This window comes from Thamnophis sirtalis, unplaced genomic scaffold, assembly GCF_051295495.1.
Source record: "Thamnophis sirtalis isolate CommonGarterSnake01/CBP01778 unplaced genomic scaffold, rThaSir2_p1.2 scaffold_1, whole genome shotgun sequence".
In the NCBI taxonomy this organism is placed as follows: Eukaryota; Metazoa; Chordata; class Lepidosauria; order Squamata; family Natricidae; genus Thamnophis; species Thamnophis sirtalis.
Genome location: NW_028261381.1, coordinates 83,438,194 through 83,465,007, shown reverse-complemented (window position 1 = coordinate 83,465,007; position 26,814 = coordinate 83,438,194). Strand labels below are relative to the sequence as shown.

The following is a 26,814-nucleotide window of genomic DNA, read 5'->3' as shown; positions in this document are numbered from 1 at the left end:
TTTTACAAACTCTTTCATCAAAAGGCATTTAATGGTGATAATATGTTTGTGAATAGTAAAAGGGAGTATTTCAGCATGCGTCTATTTCTTTTGCACTACAACTTTCAGGGGAATAATTTTACATTTTCTCTTTACTCAGAACTGAGTAAAACAGAATTCCCTATCTGAAAAGTTTCCGTCTTCAGTAAACTTTGCCAAAGTAGTTGCTTATACAGTACAACCCTTGGTGTCTGAACATTCACAAAGAAATCACACTATTAGCAGAAGCTAAGCTGTTCATTTTCTTAATGCTTTTTATATGTCTTTTAGCTAACTGGCGTGTTGAACCTTTCAAATGCCAAACAACAGAAGAGTTAATAAGACTAATTTGTGATCCTTTGTAATAGAAAATGAAGGACTGACAACATAATAGTGATTTGCGGGTTTGATATGGATTTTTGTGTCTTTTGTGTTTTTGATGGGGTGAAGACATCATTGTATTCCTAGTTTTCTCACTGTGGGAAAGGAATCAAGGAACCAGTAGAGCAGAATAATCAAAGCAATATAGCAGCTATCCCTTTGTTAGTCAGAGTTACTTTAGAAGAAGTATGTTGGAATGAAAGCATGGTTTATTAAAATGCTGCAGAACTTTCTGAGGGCATGATGTTAGTCACAGTTTTTCTTGGGATAAGGAAAGTAATAGCAAACAAAACTTAATTCACAAATCATAGGACAGCTTGATTTGGAATGCATTATACATTGTCTTAACTACTGTTTTCAAGCTGGTTTGAGGAGCTCCTGATACACAAAATGAATTATGCATCATTATTAGGTAGTCTGTAAATTAGTCCCACATATGTCAGCATCTTTTTGAATGCCCTGTGGATTTAGAAGATGTCCACACACATACACACCATGCCTTGAAGGTTTACGTTAAGCGGATAATATATTGGAAACTCTTCATTTCCAGAATTCATACAATCTGTTTCTTTTTTCTTAATGTTTGATCTGGGAGACTTGCTTCTCCTTCTTATATTAAACAAGGATAATTGTTCGCAAATGTGAAATATTAAAAAAAGACTGATCCATCTCAAGGTAATTATTTTTCTAATTGTAAATTCACAGTGAAATCTACCCCTCAGATTATATTAATGATTCCACATTGAATATTTATTATTTTATTGGCATATGGGAAGTTGACTCTCCCCCCCCCTCCCTCCCTCCCTCTCTCTCTCTCTCTCTCTCTCTCTCTCTCTCTCTGTGTGTGTGTGTGTGTGTGTGTGTAATTTGATTTAATGGACAGAGAGTAAATATTTATTTATTTATTTATTTAGCCACTTTTCTTATAATGCAAAATATCCCCAAAGAAAATCTTTATTAAGATTTTTTACGAAATTTGTTCAGTATTATAAACATGCTTTTTATGGTCATCAGAAATTACAGAAAGTCTCTAATGTGAATTTCCTTTATTAAATGCCAATATTAACGAAAACTCTAGACTTTAAGAAATATGTGTTTGCTTGATTGACCCCATTATAAGAAATAAATCAGAACAAGAGATAATTCCATGTATCTACATATTTAGAATGAATTATTTCCCCCTTCTGTAGCTAACAATATATCAGTAGCACTCTTTCCCTGGATAAATGTTGTTTGTAGAAGATGCCAGTAGGTTGTACACATATCTTAGACTGGGAAAGAACAAGCTGCTTCATTCTTTATATGGTTGGTATGTTTCTGCATGTTTAGCGGGCATCTGGATGAATTTTAGGGATACTTTATCCCTAATTTTACATTTAAGTTCATGAATCAATAGCAAGACTTTTAGAGAAGACCAAAATTTCAGTAAATGAATTTTTCAAAATTAGATATGCTTATCTGGTTCAAGTTAAAGACTGACCATAATGTTGCCTATCCATCAAAATCTTGAGAGGGGAAGTCTCACTCATATATATGCCTTTTGTATGTATGTACATATATGGTAGTAACCATGTTGGTATTCTTTAAGTTTATTGAACTTCTAGAGTTCTGTTGGATCCATCTTCTGCTTACTGTATCTTCTAACTCTTCTCTCTCAGCTTATCCTATTCCCTGAAACATTGTGAAGGTAATACCAATTCACAATTAATGACCCATTTTGCCGTTTTTCCCTTTAAAAATTATAACAGATTTGTAAATTTGGTAAAACTTTGAAGAGGGTGCTTCATATTATACTTCTACTCTTGCTATATAGGCTTTATTCCTTTTTTAATATGATAGATTGTCTCATGACACAATTAATTCTTAAATGGTCATAAATAAATCTGTTGATTATATTTAAAAACTCAGAGAATACTGATACATCCACCTTGACTGTTTTGTAGAAGGTGTGAGCTGCATGAATAAGGATCATGGTTGTGCCCATATCTGCAAAGAAGCGCCAAAAGGAGGAGTGGACTGCGAATGCAGACCTGGATTTGAACTGGCCAGGAACCAAAGAGACTGCATTTGTATGCAACATTCTACACCTACCTGACTCTTATGCAGCCCTTCTGATCAGAACGAATTGCTAAGCATCTTTCTTACCCTCATCTGATCATCTCTTGGTTTAAAATATTTTCACTGTTCACTTGGTTTTTGTTCACTTCTGCTCACTAAAGTTTTGCCTTATGATAATTTTAATGATTATCAGATGCAGCAGATGGCATAGATGATTGATAGTGTGCAGTAGATGGCATGCATTAGAAATGTGTTTGACTGCAAGTCTTTATTTGTAGAAGAAATCTCTTCCAACTCTGTTTTTCTTTGTAGAATTTTAACTGAATTCAACTAGAGCTTTTAAGTTTAGGTTTAGGTTTATTGGATTTATATGCCGCCCTTCTCCCAAGGACTCAGGGTGGCGTACAACATAAAATAAAACACATATTACAAAAATTAAAAGGGACATTAAATAAAGTATCCAAAAAAAACCAATTGATATTTACAATAAAATTTTAAAAATTAAATTAAAATTAACAACCAAATTAATCCTATATTTTATTCTATTCTATTTTGAAATAGAATTCAGTAGCCAATAGCATGTAAAATAACTTGGTGTCTAATCTTGAATTCAGTATTATGTCTTCTGGTTGATTTTCTAATCAAATAATTAATCTACAACTATACTATAACTCAATTAAGTTAAGCAGCATTATTTTTGAATTGGCAGGAATAGTACTGCGATATTTAATAACCATGCAGTTTAGGCAAGAGCAGGGCTGTGCCCACAGGATGTCTGTAACTGATGGATATAGTGTTCTGACTGAAGTCCCATATCTTTTATACGTGTGTGCAATATCAACAGATATTCAAAGTGTGGGCAAGGGAAAACCTCAACCACAGTGTCATACTGATACTAAACCTTGCAGGTTTAAGTGGAAGCTGATGACTGAGAGAAAAGGCTATCTTTAAATATTAGGTTTGATTTCGAAGTAAAAATATGCCTGTTACATTACTACAATAACCCAAAGGTGATTTTTCAAGAGGCCACTGGACTTTCTTTGAAGATGTTTCACTTCTCATCCAAGAAGCTTCTTCAGCTGAAGAAGCTCCTTGGATGAGAAGCGAAACGTCTTCAAAGAAAGTCCAGTGGCCTCTTGAAAAATCACCTTTGGGACAACCATTACCTTGATGATAAGAATCCCCGTAGACATTACTACAATAACTTGGTTTTTATTGACACATTAATTTTATACAATGTAAATCAATGGAATTAAAATTTAATGTTTAGTATTAGATAACTAAATAGCTATTTATTATTAATAATACTGGTAATTATTATTAACTATTAATATCAATTATTAACAATTTATTATTACGTATAGTATAACATATAGTAAGTATAAGGGTCACTTCTTAGGACATATGCAATGGGCAGCCATATAAATTCATAAATACAAAAATATAATTAATTCAATTGCCTTATATTAATTGTTAAAAGAAAGAATGCCAATGACTGGAACGGTATAGGGTCTCTTGCTTGTGCAGGGAGTTGGACTAGAAAAACTCCAAGGTCCCTTCCAACTCGGTTATTCTATTATTCTTTAATTTTGTTCCTGCCCTTGCATTTAATAAATATTCATTTGGGAATTATGTCACAAGGATAGATAATTTTTCTGCTAAAATAGTTCATAGGCCAACAACCATATAGGACTCAAAGATGCAACATTCAAAGGGGAGAGGTCCTGAGCTCAGGATTGGTCCTGACCTCAGAATGATATATATATGCTTTATAAATACTTCAGAAGTTTAATTGGATCTTTACTTTCCAGTGACTTGCAATCATGGAAATGGAGGCTGCCAGCACAGTTGTGAAGATGCAGAAGATGGGCCTCTCTGTGGATGTCATCCAGAGTACACAGTGCATGCCAATGGAAAAACATGTATTGGTATCTCACTTTTCTGCTACATTATGTGTAGACAGGTTGTAAATAAACATGTAATAGTTTCTGAATGAGTGAGTTCTCTCAGTAAATATATATGTATATATCTCAGTTCACTTAAAAATCCAAACAGTTTGCTTACAAATGAGAAACATCAGGGGTGGAATTCAGCAAGCTCTGACAGGTTCTGGAGAACCGGTAGTGGAAATTTTGAGTAGTTCGGAGGACCGGCAAATACCACCCCTGGCTGGCCCCAGGAGTGGGGAGGGAATGGAGATCCCCTGCCACGCCCACCAAGCCACGCCCACAGAACCGATAGTAAAAAATAATTGAATTTTACCACTGAGAAATGTGTTGGATTGGGGTTAGTCACATAACAGCACATACACATAACAATGGGCTTTGATGATGCTCCTGACTAATTAATACAAATTTCCATTAACATCAAAGGTTTTCCCCAACCTTTCTGGCTCAGCTGTGGTGGCGGCAGGCAGGGGAGGGAAGGGACTGGTTTTGTGCACACAACCTAATCCCACATATGAGCAAATTGCATGGTTACCCGCTGGATGTTTGGTCTGGTTCCCAATGGGCTGCACACTGGTACCAGTTCATGGACCAGGGGTTGTGAACCCCTGAATTAAAATATTCCCTTTTAAAATAATAGAGAATTTATAGACTATTAAAACTGTTAGGTTTGTAGCCTTTAATTGGGCAAAATGGTGCATTGCAAGGTAGCAATTTTTGAACCAAGGTACCTCAAATGGGCTGATTTACTGATGCATCCAAAATCCAGGGAAATGAAATTTGGAAAATGTTATGAAATATTTTATGAAATAGAGATTATCATAAAACATATTGTGGCATAACACAAAATGTCATAAACATTCCCTATGGTCAACTTCTGATGTTTGGCTTGTTCTATACAGTTCAGCATGGGTTACTTTCAAACTAGATACATTTCTGAATATCTCGCTGGAATTTAAAGAACTTTTCCAATACTTTAGAAGCTCTGCTATGGTTGAAAACATTAGAAATGCTATTCTAAATTCTCTTGTCACAAGGGTAGAATGAACTTGTAATTAATATGATGAATAAACTAAGTGTTATATATTAGGCATTATATACTGTATTTCAGTCAAAGATTAGGTTGGAGTAAACATTATTTGTACTGTAATGCTGTTAACGTAATACCTTTTTCAGACATAAGCAGTGAATTTGAACTTTGGTGCTTTCACTTGAAGAATTGATAGTTATAGCATTTAGGCTTATATACTGACCCATAGTTCTTTATAGCACTCTGGATGGTTTACAATGTAGAAGCTTTATTTGCATATTGCTTCCAATAATTTGGGTTCTCCTTTTACCAACCTCGGAAGGATGAAAGCCTGAGTCAACCTTGAACCCTGTCAAGATCGAACTCAAGGCTGTGGGCAGAGTTTGCCTGCACTACTGGGCCACCAGGGCGCCTTAAAGATTAAATATTTAAATTGATTAAAATATCAACATATCAAGAAATCCTCTATTTGGCATTACACCATAGACTCAAAATTTAAAAATTGGAAATGATCCTAGCGATCACCCAGTCCAATCACCTGCCCAGTGCAGGAATCCACTGTGGCATCCCTAAGAGATGATTGTCCAGCCTACTGTTGATAAATTTTACAAGTAATCATACATTGTATCAGGTACTTTATGTAAATTAAACTTGATGCTTATTGACTATAATACCTGTATGACAAAGGAGATCATCAGTGTAATAAGAGCACGAAGGGGATTCTAAAAATAGTTGCAAAAGAGTAATCTGAAAACTTTGGCAGGAAAGAACACCATTTTTTATGGCAGTGGGGGGAGCCCAATATGGCCAGATTGCTGTAAGAAAATACAGTTTATAAGCAAAGGGAAATTCATTATCTCCTAAGAAGGTTTTTTGAGTTAAAAACACATTTACCAGATAAAATTGAGCCAGAAAAAAAACTTACTTTCTACTATCCTTCATTTTGGATAATAATTTCTTTTCTTTTACATAGTGTGTATCAAATAGAGATGCTTGAGTTGGGCCACACAGGATTACTTAATATGGTTTACTGATATCATAATCCATGGGGCTTACACCATAGGCTAAGCTGTATAGCATGACAAATAACAAAGGTTGGGTTAAAACAACATGCCAGGTTAAAACCAGGTAAATAGGGGTTTATACTTCAAGCAAAGATAAAGTCTGTCATATGACAGTGATGAAAATCCCTTCAAAGTTACCAGGTAGATAATTATTTTCTTAACCAAAATGTATTCGTTTTTATTCCTTGCCTAATCATTTGATATTTCTTTTCTTTTCCGTACTAAGAAAGAGTAGAAGCAACCACAGAAATCTCTGAAAACAATGTTACGGCAGGAGCTGATGCAGACAAACGAGTGAAGCGGCGACTTCTTATGGGTAAAGAGATGTTCAGGTCTGATAATTATTTGTAAGAGATTTCCAAGCTTTGCTGTATGAATAGCACGAATAACAACCACTACTAAGAAAATTCTTATTCTACCTAATGAAATTAATGCAATTTCTACATGCTTTCAGTTCAATACAGTTAGACACTAATTGTTCCTGCGACTGCAGAGCTTCTCAAATTCTGTTTTTGCCAGTTGGCATGTAATATATTCAGAAAAACTTTTCATAGTGATACAGTGCTATTTGTTAATTACAGTTGCAGTTTCTGTTTCAAATATGTAGAAACATATAGAGCTAATTCATATTTCTGGAAAAAACTTTTTTAGTTATACTTCATTAAATTTCTCAAAGAATGATATTAAGAAAAGAAAAAATGGGAATGAAAAATAAGGAGAGGCAAAGAATAAATGGAAAAGAGAGAGAATGAAAATAAAAAGTAATTTCTTATTTTCTTTGATACATTACAAATATTTTTAAATGTTTTATTATTTGTAGAAATTTAATAAAATATGATTTAAAAAAGCAGCAAACTATGGAGGATATTGCAGGAGAAAATTAGTCAGTCAAAATTACTTGATTGTTTCTCAGTATATAGCTATTGTCCCACCTAGTTTTCTAAGATTAGGTGGGATATTGACATACAATGAGGAATAATCAAGTATACTTGCTGCAGATGAAATGATATGACAATGAGCAGGATGTGCCCCAACAAACAAATTGATATGTAGAAAATATATGGATACCTAGATAAAAACAACAGCCTGGGATTGTAGCTATTGTGGGAAGGTTGAATTCTAGAAATCATTGAAGGAAGAACTGAACATTACCTACAATAAATGTTTCATTTAACAAACTTAGAAGAAAAGGATGTTCATTAGACCTGAATATTGATGAATAGGATGTTATATATAATAAAAGGATCCTAGTGGTACATCAGTGGAATTGTATACATATCTAAAACAGCAACCAGATGTCTGTAGCATTCAAAATTTGATAAACAGAAGTCAGGAAATTGTGAGCTTACTATGCTGCTTTTAAATGTCTTTATAAGCCCATGTGATGAAACTAGAGTACTATGTATCATTTTGGTAGGTATAATGCAGGGGTGGGTTCCAGCAGAGACTACTGTTGGTTTGCCCAGGAACGCGTGCACGTTTAATGTGCATGGCATCTCCATGCACAATACAATTTAAATTGCTCTGCGCATGCGCAGAAGCTAAAACCAAGATGGATGTGCCTATGACGCCACTGGGACAACCAATATGGGAGCGTGGCAGGCCTGAGTCGCTGCCGGTTCCATTGACCCAAGCCGCCAAGCTACTATTGGCAGTTCAGCCGAACTGGTAGCAACCCACCACTGGTATAATGTTATTAAAGGTAATATGCTTCTAAGTACTAACCATTGAATATCAGTCATTAGGAAATACACATGGGAACCGTTAATTAAATCCAGTTTGTAGGATAGAAACTTTGGCCTGATCCAGTACAGATTTTCTCAGATTCCCATGGAAGCCAAACTGAATACTCATCTGTGGGTAATTCTCCTTATAGTTAACCTATCTTGATTTTTTTTAATGTTTAAAACTGAAGTTATCTGTCACATAATGTCTCTGGAATTCTTGGTGCTCTTTGAACTTGGTTTAGAGATCACCAAGACATCCATGGCTCAAACCTTTCTGAAAAAAGTGCTGGATGTGTTTGTTTAACATTAGAATTTGATTAGAATTCATTCTGTTGGATAAATAAAAATATCTCATTTCCAATTGTGTTCTAGTATTTTTTTTCTGCAAATGCCAAATTGTGTTCCTTTTCCTTAGAAACTTGTGCAGTAAATAATGGTGGCTGTGATCGTACCTGTAAGGACACTTCAACAGGCGTCCACTGCAGTTGTCCTATTGGCTTTACTCTTCAGCTTGATGGGAAGACATGTAAAGGTAAGTTCAGTATTTCTTGCAGTGTGCAAGCTAAACATCTAGAGAGGATTCTCCAAGATCCCAGAAAAGTGCAATATTGCTAAGGCAGTAAAAAAAGAAAGAAAATCTGAACTAGGAAAGCAGTGTACAAGGAATTGCTTTGATTGTTCCTATGCTGAAATATGTATCTGAAAAGTTCAATTTGTTCTTTGTATTCAGTTCAAGGTTATGACCTGACCTGTAGATTGTACAGTGCTAATACAACTCCAGAGCTTAGAGGCAGAGGACCTCTGTTTACAGCAGACTAAATTACATTATTCCTGCATGTAACATCCTCTAACAAAATACCTATTGATAACTACTTTTAATACTACAAAAAGGAAAAAAACTAATAGTCATTTGATTATGTAGGCAGAAACACAGGACTTCTGTTCATGTTGCAATGTTTGCAAAAGAAGTGCTTAAATAGCAACATTACCTTCTTGTGAGAAACAAAGTGACTCTAAATCTGCAAAGATTATATTTTGTCCTGAAACTACACAATATTCTGACTGTTTTATATCTGTCTGTCCATCCGTCCATCCATCTATATATAGCTACAAATACATAAATACATTCAGCTGATAAGGAGGAGACCTGTGGCATAATGGCTAAGACGTTTGCCTAAGATGCAATACAGCACAGGTTCGAATTCCAGTAAGATGAGAGCTAAATAGCTTGAAATAGATCTATACTAGTCTCCCTTTATTTATTTATCAGCACAAATAAAACACAAATACATAAACATATACATATACACATACACACACACACACACACACACACACATACACATATATATTACACATAGACAGACAGATACTGAAGATCAACAGCTATTGTTCCTGCCTTATTTAGTTTTCTGGCCTTTGGGAGGAAGTTCATTCTGTTTCTCTAAGATTGAATGCATGGTAACGTAATACTAATTGGAACAGAATTCTCAGTTTCTTCATAAGCTGTAATGTGAGTTAAATTTACAGAGCAAGTATACAACTCAAAGTTCGTTAACAGTCAACAAAATAATCTGTAGTAAGCATTCCTTAACAAACAATAATAAAATAGTAATATACAAATGGAAAAAGAATTTGAAAGAATGATTGATTCATCTGTTTATGATGAAAGCTTAAAAGACAGGTAGTCTTCATTGAACAACCATTCAAAGTTACAATGGCACTGAGGGTGACTTCTTCATAGCTGCTGCTGTGGCAGTGTCCCTACGGTCATATGATTGTGATACAGGTGTTCGGCAACCGGCTTGCACTTACAGCACTCTGCATTCACATGATCATCATTTGCAAACTTCACTGTAAGTTTCTGAGACGCAAAGTCAATGGTGAAGCCAGCAGGAGATCAGAGATGGCAATCATATGATCACAGAATGCTACACAACACTGAATTTGCCTAATGACAACCTCTGGGATTGCTGGAACTATCATGTCAGCATAATTATGTTATGTCACACTTTATGATCACATTGCTGGGTGACAGAGTTGCCATTTTCAACTACCATTATTAAGTGAAAATTATCTGTAAATGAAGAATACAAAAGTGATGTGAAGTTTTGGAAGTGGTACAGGAAATTTTTCATATTGTCAAGAATGGATCTTAAGAAAAATAGAAATAGGGAGAAAAGGAAACAGATGAAAGAAGCTGGAATAAAAGAACAACTGTGAAGGGACACCCAAAGGTGCTTTTTTCAGGAGGCAACTGGACTTTCTTGTTTTTTCTTTTGAAGACATTTCACTTTTCATCCAAGAAGCTTCAGCTCTGACAGGACAGTGGAGAATGGAAGGATTTATATTCCTTGCAGACAGCTGGTAATTTGCTTTCTTTTAGAGGTAGTTGTAGCACTTGGAGGTTTATCTGTGTCCTCAGGGTCATCTAAGTGGTGCTTCTGGTTCCTATAGTCTGCAATTTTTCCTCTGGAAATCCATTCCTATTCCCACACCATTCACAGGGTGTTCACCCCAAATTGTATAGCTAAAAGTTGTCATCTCAAAAAATACCTTTGGGACAACCATGACCTGGATGACTGAGAATCTCTACAGTCTTTTAACTGTGAAGGGAAGTACAAGTCCTATAAGAAAAAGTACTAGAAAATAAGAATAATTTCACAAAGGAATGAATAAAAATTGGTATGGAAAAACAGAATGACAGAAAATCGATAAGCTGTGCATTACAATAACATGCATCAAAAATGCAAAACGTGAAGTTTGTGTCATCATATGTTCCCTGCTTGTAGATGACAGTACTTAAGAGTTTTAGAAGCAACTCAGGTTATCTCTATAACAGGCATGCTTTGTGCTCCCTTCTGTCTGTCAGATGCTTTCTTATGTTTGAAAGTTGTTATTGCTGTTACTGCTTAGAGATGTGTTTAAGAATGTATCTGTTAAGATATTAGCTAAAAATGAAATGCTGCAGACACATGCATACAGACACACATCCCTCAGTGACAAATTTATTTTTTGTGAGAAACAAAATATGAGTATAGATTTAAGTTATTGTAGCCTTTCAGTTTAATTCTCAGAAAATATCATTAGTGATACATAGAGTATGGGGGATCTAATTTTCTGAAAGAATAATGAAATCTAACTGTTCATTATTACAAATAGGGTATGTGCAGCAGATTGCCTGTTCTGGACAACTGTATGTTTGATATCCTTTAGGTTTCATACAGAGAAGTGTTTTTCTTGGCTTTAGGTAATACTATACCGTCTATGATTCTGGAAGCTTTTCCAGCTCTTCTTTCAGGAAAAGAACTTAAGCTCATTAAATCACTTACGATCCCTTTTCTTTTTCACAGACATTGATGAATGCCAGACCAGTAATGGTGGATGCGATCATTTTTGTAGAAACACAATTGGTAGTTTTGATTGCAGCTGCAAAAAAGGTTTTAAATTATTAACTGATGAAAAATTGTGTCAAGGTATGTGTGGGAAAACATTATGCTGGCTGGCTGGGGAATTCTGGGAGTTGAAGTTTGCACATCTTAAAGATGCCAAGGTTGAGAAACACTAATATAGGGTATACCTAACTACTGGTAAATGAATTTCAGATCTTTTTGTCAGTGTTCTAAATTTCCATTAATTTCAGAGAGAGAAACTTAAACTATGTATGGATTATGCTTACATTAGCAGAATGATTAATTAGCATGAATTGATTTAATAAAATGATCATAAGCAGAGATTAATCTGTTTGGCAAGTATAATTCACTTTCATAATAAGCATCTGGAACAATAATTAATTATGACTTTCTAAAAGTAGAATTGATTGCTATCAGTAGAAATCTTGATTTGATTTTTCTTAGATTATAGGACAAATACTTCCTTTCTGGATGAGAATGTGCTGAATATTCACAGTTTTAGGTGAAAATAGTCTTATTTAAAATAATTGAATAATAATAATAACAACAATAACAATAATAAATCAAAGCTGAATGCTGGAAACATAATTAAAGCCATTAATACATCGGCAGTTCCAGTGATACGCTACTCAGCTGGAATCATCAACTGGACTCTGGCTGAACTACAAAACTTGGACCGGAAAACACGCAAACTTTTGAATATGTACCTCGCTTTACATCCATGAAGTGACATTGGCAAGTTGTACCTGTCAAGAAAAATAGGGGGCAGGTGGCTATTGCAAATCCATCAAACTGTAGAAGAAGAAAAATGAAGTTTAAATGATTATGTGAACCAAAGAACAGAAAAATTGCTGCAGGCTGTAAAAATGGAGAACAGCATAAAAACAACAGAAACAAAGGCAGAATATAAGGAAAAACAGCTGGATGACAGATTAAATAGATGGAAAACCAAAGTTTTGCATGGAACAGCACTTGAAAAACATTGAAGGAAGATGTTATGACAACTTGACATGGACATGGCTTAAAATGGGAACTATCAAGAAAGAAACGGATGGTTTAATACTGGCTGCTCAAGAACAAGCACTACAAACTAATGCCATGAAAGCGAAGATACAAAAATCTACTGACAACCCAAACTGCCGACTGTGCAGTAACAAAGTTGAAACTGTTTCACATTTAATATGTGAATGCAGCAAAATTGCACAAACTAGACATGGCCGAGTTGCTAAATTAATCCACTGGTCATTATGTAAAAAATATGATTTACCTGTATCCAGAAAGTCATGGGAACATAAAGTGGAAAAAGTTATCGAAAATGAGAAGGTGAAGATCTTGTGGGACTTTCGAATACAAACGGATCATCATTTGAGCACAACACACCAGATATCACGGTTGTAGAGGGCCGAAGTGTACAGTTTACTGATATTGCTGTTCCTGGAGATGCCAAGAGTCAAAGAAAAAGAACTAGAAAAAATCATGAAATATCGCGACCTGGCCATCGAAACTACACGGCTATGGATGAAGCATGTAACAGGGATACCCATTGTCATTGGGGCACTTGGCACCATGTCCAAAAATTTTACAAGATACATCAACAAATCACAGCTTCTTGCAATAACACCAGCGGAACTGCAAAAAACTGTGCTACTCCGAATATCTTATATTTTAAGAAGGTACTTGGTTGATACCTAGGACGCTGGCAGTAAACCGTATCAACCATTATCACCAGTCACTGGTATTTGTAATGCATTTTTGAATGTTCAGTTGGCTGAGTTTCATGTTTAATGAATAACGTATATAATAATAATAATATCAATATTCTATTGATAGCAATGGATTGAATATAATTTCAGCAGATGTATTAATAGGTTACCTTGAAAATTATTATTGCCTTTCTGTTCAATTTTTCTAAAGTGACAAATGTGACAATTAAGACAAATACAAAATATAGATCCAAGTGATAGTGATAGTTCTTGTGCATATCTTCCCCACAATTCACACTTCAGCCTCTGATATCACTATTCAGCTGCAAGCTCTCTATAATCCAAAACTCTTTTGACTGTAGGTAGATCTAGGACTTGTATCCTGAACAATGCTTTATAGCAGTGTCCCTTTAGCAGAATGTCACATATGGGTACTCTCAGCTGGTGGAAAAGGATGGAAATTATTTTCACTGTTTGTTCCTCCCATTGCAGCCTTTTTATCAAAACTGGTTTTATTCTTTTGAAAAATATTAGGGAGAACAGGGGTTGCAAAGAGAAATTGAAACTTCTGCTAGCAGGAGTATCCTATGACCAAGTCCTGCTTTGGCAATTGGCTTAGATCTTAAGTGCTGAAGAGGAATTCTAGCAGGTATTAATGAGGCAGAACAAGCTTAAGGGGGAAAAATTGGAGGTGTTCAAATCTGCCTATTCTAGTTGCCCAGTTTACACTGGAAAAGCTACTTCCATAAAAAGTGAAGTAATAAAGCATCCCTTTTAAATTACAGACATTGATGAATGTTCTTTTGAAAGGACATGTGACCATTTGTGCATCAATCATCCAGGCACTTTTGAATGCATTTGCAATGAAGGATACATTCTTTTTGGCTTCACACATTGTGGCGGTGAGTGTATATAAACATATTGCTGGCATTTTCTTTGGAATTCTATTTCTGTGATCTCAACATGAAAAGGAATTGTGCATTTCAAACTTTTTGCTGCAGATTTTTGAGATTATTTGCCTTTTTACTTTTCGGGTGGTTTGAAGTAGGAACCTGACTCTGTACACACTGTACTATTCCTTAAAGCAACTTTTCATTCTTATTTTTACTGGAAAGCAGCTGTGGGTTTTGGAACAAATAGTTGTGTTCCATACTTGGGTAGAGCTGAATTTTGCAAATCATGCTTGCGAAGTACTCTTGGTAATACTAATTATGGCATGTAGTAATTATCTGCATGCTAAGCCAGAATGGTTTTTAAAAATGGGTAACGTTTGTTATATGTAGAAGTCAGGAAAATAAAATAGCTTTAAAAGAAAAAATAAAATAAATTGTGGAGAAATTAGATGAAACAGACATCCAGGAAGAGTAGGAACCTACAAAGGAAATGGCATCACACATGCATTTGCTTCAGTGTATAAGATCTTTTAATTATTGTACAATCAGTAAAAGCAGCAAGACAAAACTATCTCCTAACAACAAGAACCATTTAGGGTGAAGCTTACACATAATGTAGCAAAATTTTGCTACTCTTAGAGAAATAAATTTATCTTGATTGTTTAACAAAGTACCCCGGAAATTTAAATGAAAGAGGGATAATCAACTGGCGGTCAATGTCTCTATAGAATGACAAGCCCCACCCCACCCCCAAATAGTTGATCATGCAGTAGTTCTTGTAGTTAGGGATATTTTGTGTTGTTACTAATATTGATTATGCTTTCATTTATCTATGTCCAAATATAGCTTCTGTCTTTTAATTATAGTTAACCCTATTTCCTTAACTGTAAGCAACCTAAATGGGAAGAAACTCAAAGTTGACATCTTTACCATGCAGTTCCTACATTTTATTTTAGGGCAAGTGAGGTTCTTCATTGTGACCCATTGTCTTCATTGAAATAGTCTACCTTACCCTCTGTTTTTAATGAAAATTGCTTAAAATCAGTAGGGTGTCCTTTGTGCAAATTTGTTAAATTTCTGTTGTACAGATCTATGTGGTTGCTAAGAATTAACAGCAACTTGATGGCACATCAAACAATCATCAACAGGGCACCAGTGATTTGTTCTGAACATTTTGTGAGACGCTTCCAGTAAAAGCTGGTCTGTGCGTGCAAATGCATGTTTCTAGTTTTTTGCAACTGTATTCAAATATCCATGCTGCAGAAAAAATATATTAAGCCCTTTATGTGTTGTGTGCCTGGCAGTAGTTATCCATGTGCAGTTCTTTGCTAACTAGATTCAGAACAGTATCAATTTCTCCCCCCTCCCTCGTTCTTCTTCTGTAGATATCAATGAATGTAGCATGAATAATGGAGGCTGCCAGCATATCTGCATAAATACACTGGGTAGTTATCAGTGCCACTGTAATGCCGGGTATAAATTACACTGGAACAAAAAGGACTGTGTGGGTAAGATTCAGTGTCTCAAACCTTTTTTGCAGCTTTGGACCACTTGAAGACTGTGCAATTCCCATAATATACACAATGTGTCTGTACATGTTCCTTTTATTACCCTCTTATTTGTGGCCAACCAGATTTCTTGGAACAATGCAGACTGAAACAATGAACGCTTTTCCAAATTGCATTCAGGTCTCCTAAAAGTTATTGTAGATCTATAGCACTACGTTGCTTCTAATTAGCTGATAAACCAAAAACAGGAGATACTTTCGGGTCTTTGATGCTTTCTTTCCTGTGCTTTTAATCTAGACTGTTTTTGCTTTTGCAGTTGTCTGCATGACCCTTCCCCCACCCCCCAGCTTTTTATAATATACTGTGTGTATGTCTTCATTCCCAGTATTATGAATAGCATATGTGTAAATTGATAGTGATTGTGTAACATGTAGCTTCATATTTGCATTTTTACAACCATGCCTGCCATTAGCTTTCTTGTCCTGTGAGTATCTGTGTTTTGCTCTGTAGAAAGGCCCTTGTCTGATGTCCTTTCTCCCAAAGTATCTCTGCACTGCATTAAGACTGCTGGAAATGATAGATGCTTTTTAATCTGCCCCTCAGATGTCCATTTTACTTCTGGTAAGTAATGCAGAAAATGGGGGATGTTGTTATTGTTGTTGCTATTGCAATTGTTATTATCCCTAAATTAGGGAAACAAGAATAACTTTGATAACTTTGATTCACTTAGAACAGGTAGCCCAAGATTTGCAACTGTTCATGTAATGACACTTTCAAATTATGACAGTCTCTGAAAAAGTTACTTATGACTTACATTCATATTTATAATCAGTGGAAACCATCATCCCACTCACTTAATGAGAAATTATGATGGACTAATGAAAATGTTACTTATTATCTCAATTTGTACTTGTGACCATTACAAACCATCACACTAACCAACCCTCCCATCATGTGATCACTGTTTGCAATGTTTTTATAGGTTTCTGGGGGGAAAGGCCACAGGGAAGATGGATTTGCTTAACCACCATGTTATTTGCTTAACAATGGTGACTTACAACCCTCATAGAAATGGTTATAAAATGGGGTCCAGTTACATGGTGACTAAATGCCTTCCAACAAAAAATTCAGTTGAATTGTGGAAGTTGTGAAAATTGTGAAATTGTGAAAAGTGTATTTATAGGCTGCCCTTTTCCCTAAGGGGACTCAGGGCGGCTTACAACTTATGGGGAAAGGGAGTACAAACAATGAGATATAAAAACAATACATAATTAAAAATAGAAACAACATTCATCATTCGGGTGGGGACGGATTACAGTCTTTAACCCCAGGCCTGACGGGATAGCCAGATCTTGAGGGCTGTGCGGAAGATCTGGAGGGTGGTGAGGGTACGAATCTCCACGGGGAGATCGTTCCAAGTTGAGAAGTGCATGTAGTAAATATATTTTAACTACATTCATTTTCTATTCCACAAATGTGCATTGAAGCTTTTTCTTCCAACAGTCCTTTAGTGGTTGCTCATGAATGAAGCATAATATTTCCATAACCTAGTAGTTTGTATTATAGAAAGAAACAAGCAACATATTGTTCACCATTGGCATAGAAATCAGATGGCAACACAGATCATTTTTAAAATATTGCCTTTAAAAGTGTTGTAAAAAATATATATTTCATTACTATATCCACAAGTTACTTAGCCACAGAAGTGTTGTAGGTTAAAATATATCTGAATTTCCTTCCTTGAAAACTATCCTCTGTCAACTAGTCAAATAATGGACTTCTCATGAAACAATTTTAAGATTTGCCCAAGGAGCTGTGGGGCTTTAAAGCTCTGTGATTTCCAGTATGCCTACTGAAATGAACGTTTTGAAAAATATAAGTCAGTCAAGCTAGTGCCTTTTTTCTATGAATCCTGGTAATCTAGCTAGGACAATGGAAAAAAAACATATGGAAGCATCTTCCTCTTGTTTCTATCAATTAAAGATAAGAAAATAGGAACTGGAACAGAGAGTGGCTGATACTACTGGTATCTGCCTAGCATTTTAATTTGAGCCAGGGAAAAATTTTATTCTTTAAAAGCTCATCTCTCATTTGATAACCTGGATATCTTAGAACAGTGTTTTTCAACCTTTTTTGTGCAAAGGCACACTTTTTTCATGAAAAAAATCACGAGGCACACCACCATTAGAAAATGTTAAAAAAATTTAACTCAGTGCCTATATTGACTATAGGCGGGTGTTTTTCCCACGGCACACCTTACACTATGTCACGGCACACTAGTGTGCCACGGCACAGTGGTTGAAAAACACTGTCTTAGAAGACCTTTATCCTCTGAGCTTTCAACCCCTCTTTCAGGTTGAAAGAATGTGGATGGAATTTTTGTGTCAATTTGGAATGAACTACAGCAAACTTCCTTAAACTACTGTATTTCTTGATATGCTAGGCTGTAGGTTCAATACTTGTGGAGTTTTTGTGCTCTATGAACTTGGTTATTGGTCTGTAAATGCTTCATTACTTGGCTAAGTAACATCATCATCGGTACCAAATCTGGGAATTGCTCCCCGATTATGTATAATAGCTTACCCTTATCACTTATGCAGGGAATGGTTTTGTCCTTGGGAGTTTCTTGATTTGGTTATTGTTTTCTGCTTGATTGTTTGTCTGGTGGCAATCCCTGCTTATCCAGGTGCTGCTAATGGCGAGGAGGACTTTTTTCTGGTCTCTTTCTTTTCTTCTTAGCTTTTTCATTGTCTCTTCTGAATAGTGTGTAAATGTGATTTAACTGTATGTATTTATTGATAACTGGTTTGTCTGTATATCAACCTTCTAGGAATTATCTAAAGTTTTTTTAGATTTATTAAATTATTATATTAAATTATAGGATGTTCGTAAATTTCCAACTGAAATTATGGTTGAGTCTGTCCATGTGTTGTGAGATTAAGGGGTTTTCATTGTGTCTTCTGACTGTTAGTTGATATTCATGTATGTGCTCTGTTAGTCTTTTTATCTGTCTGTGATATATAGTGGCTGTTACAGTCCTTACAATGTATATCGTAAATGACTGCTGCTTTTTCTTCTTGGGCTGCTGGTTCTTTTAATTTACTTAAGATGTTTTTGAGGGCTTTAGTTGAATTGTGTGGTACAGTGATGCCATATGGTTATAACAGACTGTCGGTTGTTTCTTAGATGTTTTTAATGTACAGTAGTGTTATCCTTTTCAAAGCTTCTGCTGGTTGTGCTATAATGAATTGAGTGATCAGGTATGTTTTGATAAAGGTGAGTGGGCATCCATTTTGCTGGAAAATGTTATATAGGTGGTCATTTTCCTTTTTCTGATATTCTGGGTTGTTAATAGTGCATTTGTACTTATTTGAATAATGTTCTTACATGACTCCTCTTATGGGACATCAAATTGAAAGCAGATAGGGAGCAGAGGTTGATGAGGTCAATGATTTTCAGTCTGACTAAGTCAGTTGTGTGGTGTAGTTCTGCTGCCATGTATCTGTAGTTCCAGACCAATGGACATAAAGAATCTTGTGACATTGAATGGAACCATAATTTCATGGTTTGTTTTTAGGTTCCTCTGTTTTAACTTCAGATAAAGTCATTTTTTTCAAACAGATCTTTCAGCCTATAAATATCATTCCCGTTCCACACTTCAAATTGCAAATTCACTTGCATTGAAAACAAAGAATGCTCTGAAAATGGCACAGAAGAGATGCACAGTCTCCAAGATCTTAATGTCATCTCCAGGAATAGGTTCATTGTTATTTATGAGTTTGTGGAGTATGGTACCATAAAATATAGCAAATGAATATATTTTGTTTATGGTGCAGTTATTGACCTCTGGTTGCAAGGTCTTAAAATGGTTTGGCAAAAGTGTGATTGAATCTCAAATATATGCAATTTTAGCTCTTTTATTGCTGCTGATTATTGCCACTTTCTATATGCTCCTGCTCCTGGATATCTCTTGGATACTATCTATCTACCTAGGATAAAATGATTGACTTTTCTTTAAAGCCAGAAAATGTAGAGTATGACAAATCTTGAAAGTCTAAGAAAGAAAAAACTTAGCCTCTTCCATGTATGATATTCATTCTCTCTCTCTCTCTCTCTCTCTCTCTCTCTCTCTCTCTCTCCCCCCTCCCTCCCTCCCTCATAGCACATGACTTTCCATTGAAGATAATTCTATAAATCTTTGGCCACGAAATTCTGAAATATTGTCTTATAGCTTTCTCTCTGACTAGTGTAGGGGAAGAGAAAGAGTTCATTGCTTCAATAATTTCTACTCTAATCATTCTAATCATTTCACTGAGGTTTCTGCTAGAGAATATGCCAAGCGAAGTCTCTGGTTCCTGAACCTCAAATCCTTTCTGTATGATAAAGCAGTTAAGTCCATTTTTATATCATTTTATCTCGAATCAAGATGTAAAATCCATTCCTTGCCCCTTTACTCTGTCTTGAAATTTAGCTTTTCTGGAAGCACTGTGGTAGGGAGTTGATAAAATATTCACTCCCCTTTGTGAGCTTTCCAACCTTTTTTGTAAATTCTTTGCTGGTGACCCTGGTAATGATACAATTTAATGAAGAGGTATTTGGGCTTGTGTATCTTTAGGTGTCCATAGAAGGTGCATTGTTTTTCATCCACCAGTGTGATTCTTTTGTGATTTGAATTTTCTTGGATAGATCATTGGGAATTCTCTTGATCAGATTGTCTAGTTTCTATATTGGGTTGGTGTATACTGGGATGTAAGTTCTTTGTTCTTGTGTTCAGTCCATGATAACCATGTCATTGTCCGCTGGTAGAATAGTGTTGATTTGATCCTTTAGGTGTTTTAGGGCAATTCTCTGCTTTGAGCTGATTCTGCTTCTATGTTCTTCTGATCTGTGGTATGATTGTGTGCGTTGTGTTTTCTTTGAGAGCACCAAGGGCTCCTCTGTTCAACCCTGAGTTATATTTGTCATCTTCTATTGAAATTCCATAATTTCAGAACTGCAGTCCATTTTGATGGGAATTCTAGTACATAATGCCATGCATCAAAAGAGTGCCATGATAGGTAATGAATATGATCAATGTCAGATCTGTTTTATAGGAAAAAAAGCACCATGGATTAAAAAACATTCCTTGTTATTATGCTTGCCAAGCTATAGATTTGTATAACAAACAAATATTTACATAAACATACAGATTCTATCTAATGCAAACTGTGTCTCAGAAATTAGAGGATAGGACTGTTAAAACAGATAAAAGTGAAAAACCACTGGTGAAAAAAGAGGACATGCAAGTTACAAACTATAATAAAGAGTTTAAGACCGTGAAATAAGATAGTTTGTCTGAAATAAGTCAGACTAAATAAAACTCAGAAGGCAATTTCTTTATAATCTTTCCCTCTCCCTCTCTCTAATTTGATAGTCTGATCTGACAAACAATACTTTTGATTTACTCTATTCAATTTCAGAGTTATTTTGAATAACCTGCAACAGTACAGAACTTCCATCATCTCCTTTAGTAAATGGAGTTTGCAATATTGTGTAAATAATCACAGTCAGTAATTATAGGTTTTATTTATTTATAAAATTTGCTGCCCATCTCTTATCCAACAACTATAGATAATCATGACGATAAGGTATTTTTGTAATTTTGAAGCATTTTTTATATATTAGTGTAAGGATAAAATGGTTGTGGTCCTTTATATGTTGCTGAACTATAATTCTCCACAATGCCAGCTAATATAGACCATGCTGAGAAATGTAGTTCAGCAATAGCTGAAGAGTCACAATTTTCCTGTTGCTACATCAGAATGAGATTTCAGGGGTATATTTCAGCCATGCTCTAGCATATGTTTCTGTTTTATTGTATAGCCTTATGATCTGTCTCTTAGGCCTGGAAGATTCCTATACTATAAAATGTGGCAACCCTTTATCACCTAAGAAAAAAATACAAAATCCAAATGAATCAACTACTTTAGGTAATTATTTTATATGCATGATTTCAAATTATATTACACATTTATGGCTGGTTTGTTTTTGTTTGGTTTTTGTTTGTAGGTCTGCTTGCCAATAAAGGAAATATTGTTCAATTAGTAAATTAATCTGCCTAATTTTTCTTGTGTTTGAGCAGATTTTAATTTTCTTTAAGATAACTTTTATCTGTTTTAATGTATTCTTTTTGCATCTTGCAGCAACCAGAAAAATAGAAAAGGCATTGCTGCCTTTTTGGAGGGAAATAGGATAAATATTTTAAGGTACCGCTTGCATGTGTGCCTTTTGTAAGCATTTTAAAAAAAACACATATATTTTAAAATATAGCTTTTAAATTTTAAATAATTTTTTATTTTAAAAATTCAACATGTCTTAATGTTTTCACATCAATAGACTTGAATCAACTGACTTCAGTGTACAACATGCTTTTCTATACTTAGCATGACACATTTGCTAAGGGCTAGCATGACACATGGCTTAGACTCATCATTTGCGATTAAAATGGGTGAAAGTTGCTGCTGTACATTTTATTATTAAATTGATTAAACCCAGCCATAATCTATCATCAATGATTAACTAACCACAGTGTTTATGTTCAGACAACATGGTAAACCAAAACAAACTACAATATGGGTTATTATAATAATCTGGTTATACTACCCACTAATAATTTTATTTGTTTGGCTTTGTCTTAGAGACAGTGTGGTTTGTTGCAAGTTTTTCAGTTACTTCAAATATTCTTATAACCTCAGTGTACTATATATTTTGGCTTGGCTTGTTTGTTTGCTTCAATTTTTTGTCTCTCTCTTGAGATGAGGAGTTTTTGCATAGTTTGTTTGTTTGTTTATTCCATTTACACGGCTGCCTACTTGCCTTGCAATTCTTAGTAGCTAAGAAAAATGTAAAAAACAAATGCAAAGGAAAATGTTAAGATAATAAAAGAAAGAAAACTGGAAACTAGATCCATAACCCATATACGTAGAGATTTAAATGAGGCATGTGGAAACCATCTATATTACCTGCTTGGTTTTGGTAATGAATTCAATTAATTTGAAAATAATTATTCTACTGTTTCTTTCTGAAGATCTTTCTATCATCAGGACAACTGTAACTTTTACGTTTAATCAAGGAAAATGTAACTTGAAAAAGAGTAAGATGTTTCAGGCTGCTCTTCATCGTGTAATACCAGGTATGGATGACAGTGCATAGTTTAAAATGGCTGTTTTTGTAGAACATTTATGACTTGGTAGGATTTGTGGGTTTCTGTTGATGTAGTGATTCACAGTTCTTCTCAGATTTGGGATATAACAATAAATGTTTCCAGAACAGTTGCTAGTATGTCACATGCTAAATATCTAAACTAGTAGCTGCAGTTTTTTTGTCATTTGTAAGCATCTGGAATTAATCATATAACCCTGCGCACATTTATTCAGCAACATTTATTAAGCCTTAGCAAATGCCCAGTAACAAATTTGGCCAAGTTGCTGCTTCCTTTAATTTTGTCCACACAGAGAAACATAATTCAGTAACGGAGAACTTCTACTATGTAAACCTAACATGCAGTTCTGGCAAGAAAACTGTTGGAGACCTCGGCAGAATGAAGGCAGCTAGAGAAATGTTTATATCTGCAGACTTTGAGCTTGAAACAGACCAAAAGGAGGTGGCAGGTTGGTTGGAAAAGAACTGAAAGGCTTCCTTTCTGACAGAGCTTTGTTGCAGTTTGATCTTTGAGTTCTCTTTCACTTCCATTTCTATGCAAAAAAGAAAAAAAGTATCTCCTGTTTTGAGCTCTTTTCCACATGATCAGAAAGCTACTGTGGCTAAAGATGTATATTGTTCTCCATTAACATCAATTTTGTGTGCCTTGAAAATTTCACCTCAGAACAATATTTGTTGCCATAATTTAGGCAGGCTGCCTTCTCAGTTGCTGTATCAGCTGCCTCTTTTAAGTAATATGGTTCTAGTCGTCCAAGCTTTCTGCTCCTAATCACTGCTGTCTGCTCCTTTCTAGATACCTGTAATTTGAGCTGTGCACGTAAAAGGACTGAGAAAAGGCTTCGTAAAGCTATTAGAACTTTACGGAAGGTCATCAACAAAGAGCAGTTCCATATTCGCCTGTCCGGTGTAGATCATGGTGTGGCCCGAAAGCCTCTCAGAGCAGTAGATAATCAGGATCCCTGCAGCCTAGGTCAAAAGCATGTGGATAACAAATGTGGTAAGTAGAATGATCAGAAATTAATATTGATGAAATCTTTCAGATGTGCATCTCATTCTCTTTGCATCATTTGGCACTCACAATATTACAAAATCAATGCAGCTATTGAAGGAATGACTAGATAGATAGATAGATAGATAGATAGATAGATAGATAGATAGATAGATAGTTTATTTATATGCCGCCCTTTTCCCTGGGGGGACTCAGGGCGGCTCACAATCAAAAGGGAGGGGGGGACAGACTTTTACATATAAGACAGTACATGATTAAAAACGCAACATTCATACCATTCGGGCGGGTAACAATCTTTAGCCCCAGGCCTGACGGGATAGCCAGATTCTAAGGGCTGTGCGGAAGGACTGGAGGGTGGTGAGGGTACGAAGCTCCACGGGGAGATCGTTTCATTGGGTCGGGGCTACCACCGAGAAGGCTCTCCTCCGCGTGGTGGCCAGTCGGCATTGACCAGCGGATGGAACTCGGAGGAGGCCTAAACGATGAGATCTAATGGGTCGTATGGAGGTGATCGGCATTGGCGGTCTCTCAAGTACCCAGATCCACTACCATGAAGGGCTTTATAGGTGGCAAGTAGCACCTTGAAGCGTATCCGGAGATCGACAGGTAGCCAGCGCAGCTCGCGGAGGATAGGTGTTATGTGGGTGAAACGCGGTGCACCCACGATTGCTCGCGCGGCTGCATTCTGGACTAGCTGAAGTCGCCGAATACTCCTCAAGGGCAGCCCCATGTAGAGCAATAAGTGCCAGAATTCTATATTTGACAGCACCACAAAAAAAATAATTGTGGAAAAATGAATATTATGTCAAGCTTATTTTTTGGGAGCTCAGTGTAAGTCCTCTTTGTTATCCCTATTCCGTTATCTTAGACATAAGCTTTGTCATTTATTTTCTATTCATTTTTTCAATTGTTTTCAATTATCTGAAAGCATCTGTCAGTTTCATAATACTTAGTGCTGTACACAGTGTGAACTTTATTGTTTATTCCATTTATCATGGCAGATACGAAATATGTTTATTTAGGAACATGTGTATTAACTCCATGCGTTCATTGAACTGAAAGCAATGCAATCCTTGATACATGTATTAAAACAAAAGCTCTAAAAAGAACTATGATTACAAAAGCCCGATGGAAATAGGAGATTCCAAAACAAATGTTTCAATAGCAAATTGGCAGGCTTAGTACCTATATTTCAGATTAGATGGAAAAACTAGCGAAACTCAAGCTTTTGTGTTTTCCTCTCTTCTGTTTGGAAATATTCCCTTTTTGTTTATAGTATATTGTACTATGCCATACCATTCAGGTCAACAATCTGTGCGTAATGTTAACTTTTGATTCTTTGAAATGTATCTACATGTCCCTTGGGAAACCTCAGGAAATGAGATGGGAAAACGCTCATATTCACCTCCAGATTTATATGAAATTATGTACTATTCCGTGGCAGGAATGGGGTTTTGAAGTAGGTCATAATATAATGGCGTTAGACCACTTGAGCTGGAGAAAGGAAGAAAGAATCCAGCTCTTGATTTGTATCATCTTTCCCTCTGTTAAGAAATTGCAATTTTAGTCAATTATTTCATTTTACTTTTTCATCTATGAGATACCTTTATGGTATCAAGTAACTTAAAAAAGCAGCAAATAAATAGTAAATAAATAAATAGAATTATTGAAAGCAATAAGAAGTCATTCTTCATCAGAGACAGATTAACTTGCACTAGAGTTTCAATCTTTTTTTGCTTATCCTGCCTTTATTATTTAATTAACTCAAGATGATGAACATATCTTTCCTCCTCATTCCTATTTTTATTGTAATTTTTTTATTTTATCTTATTATCTTATTTGTTAAAAAAAGATAAAATACAGGAACAAGTACACTCAGTATGTAGTTTTGTTCCTACTAAGTTTTGTATGTCTGATGTTCAGTATATTGCAACTTTTTTCCCTTTTGAATAACAGAAAGGAAGAGGCTAATAAATTTTCTAAACTAGAGATAAATACCTAACTGCTTGTACTGTTTCAGGAATAATAGATTTAAGAGCCCAGTTCTTATGCACAAAATTTCTCCACATGCTCACAGCCTATAAACCAGTAAGAAACCAAAACAACAGTAACCACAAAGATTTTGAAACAATATAGAAGGCAGCTTAGAGATACAATCCATTAGTTTTTGTCTTTTTTCCTTAGGAAATCAGGGCAAGGGTCTTCTAGGGGTGGTTAGTTGTGGATCATGACCTCTTTTATGAGGTTCACCATATTAGTCAATGAGACACTATAGTGTTTGTCCATGGCATCAAAATCTCAAAGCTAAAACTAGCTGAATAGGCAGAAAGAATCTTTAAATGTCTTTATAACGTCTAATCCAGGCACCCTAAGGGTGCCTCTCTCCACATCTATCTTTTGCATCAGAATAGCTTTCACTTCACCCCTGAAACTCTTGTATAAGTTAAGAATAGGGTTTTAATGGTCAATGAACACAACAGAAAAAAGGGTGGCTACAGGAACAGAATCTGTTGATGGTGAATGGCTCTTAACTTAATTTAAAGAAAAGAAAAGAAAAGCAAGCAGAAAGTTGCTGAATCCTTAATGGAGTTTCATTATTCCTAAAGTTAGTCTTTGTTTTCAAAGGAGGCAGTTTTTGTATTCTGTGGAACACCTTATGTTTTTTTGTTGTGATGTTGCTATTTCGTTCATACTGAAGGATCAGTGGTGTCTTTAAAAGTTAGTATAAAGCGGTTGATTTTAGATACTTGATTACCTTACAGAGGGAAATTTTATACAGGCAAGCAACAATCTAACTATTGGTCCTCCAGATGCTGTCCCTGATGCCTGGGGCTGTTAGAAGTTGTCATTCAGCATATTTGTTT

General features: G+C 35.5%; 1 protein-coding gene across 1 annotated transcript in view; it reads left to right on the top strand.

Moving 5' to 3' along the window:
- SCUBE2 (signal peptide, CUB domain and EGF like domain containing 2) overlaps nt 1-26,814 on the top strand; it is a 58,243-nt gene that overhangs the window by 13,730 nt on the left and 17,699 nt on the right. The window contains exons 5-16 of the mRNA XM_014055210.2: nt 2,343-2,468; nt 4,269-4,385; nt 6,724-6,813; nt 8,640-8,756; nt 11,578-11,700; nt 14,126-14,242; nt 15,619-15,741; nt 16,252-16,362; nt 21,624-21,710; nt 22,808-22,912; nt 23,235-23,390; nt 23,735-23,938. Coding sequence (XP_013910685.2) covers nt 2,343-2,468; nt 4,269-4,385; nt 6,724-6,813; nt 8,640-8,756; nt 11,578-11,700; nt 14,126-14,242; nt 15,619-15,741; nt 16,252-16,362; nt 21,624-21,710; nt 22,808-22,912; nt 23,235-23,390; nt 23,735-23,938 — 1,476 coding nt within the window. The remainder of the gene's footprint in view (nt 1-2,342; nt 2,469-4,268; nt 4,386-6,723; nt 6,814-8,639; nt 8,757-11,577; nt 11,701-14,125; nt 14,243-15,618; nt 15,742-16,251; nt 16,363-21,623; nt 21,711-22,807; nt 22,913-23,234; nt 23,391-23,734; nt 23,939-26,814) is intronic.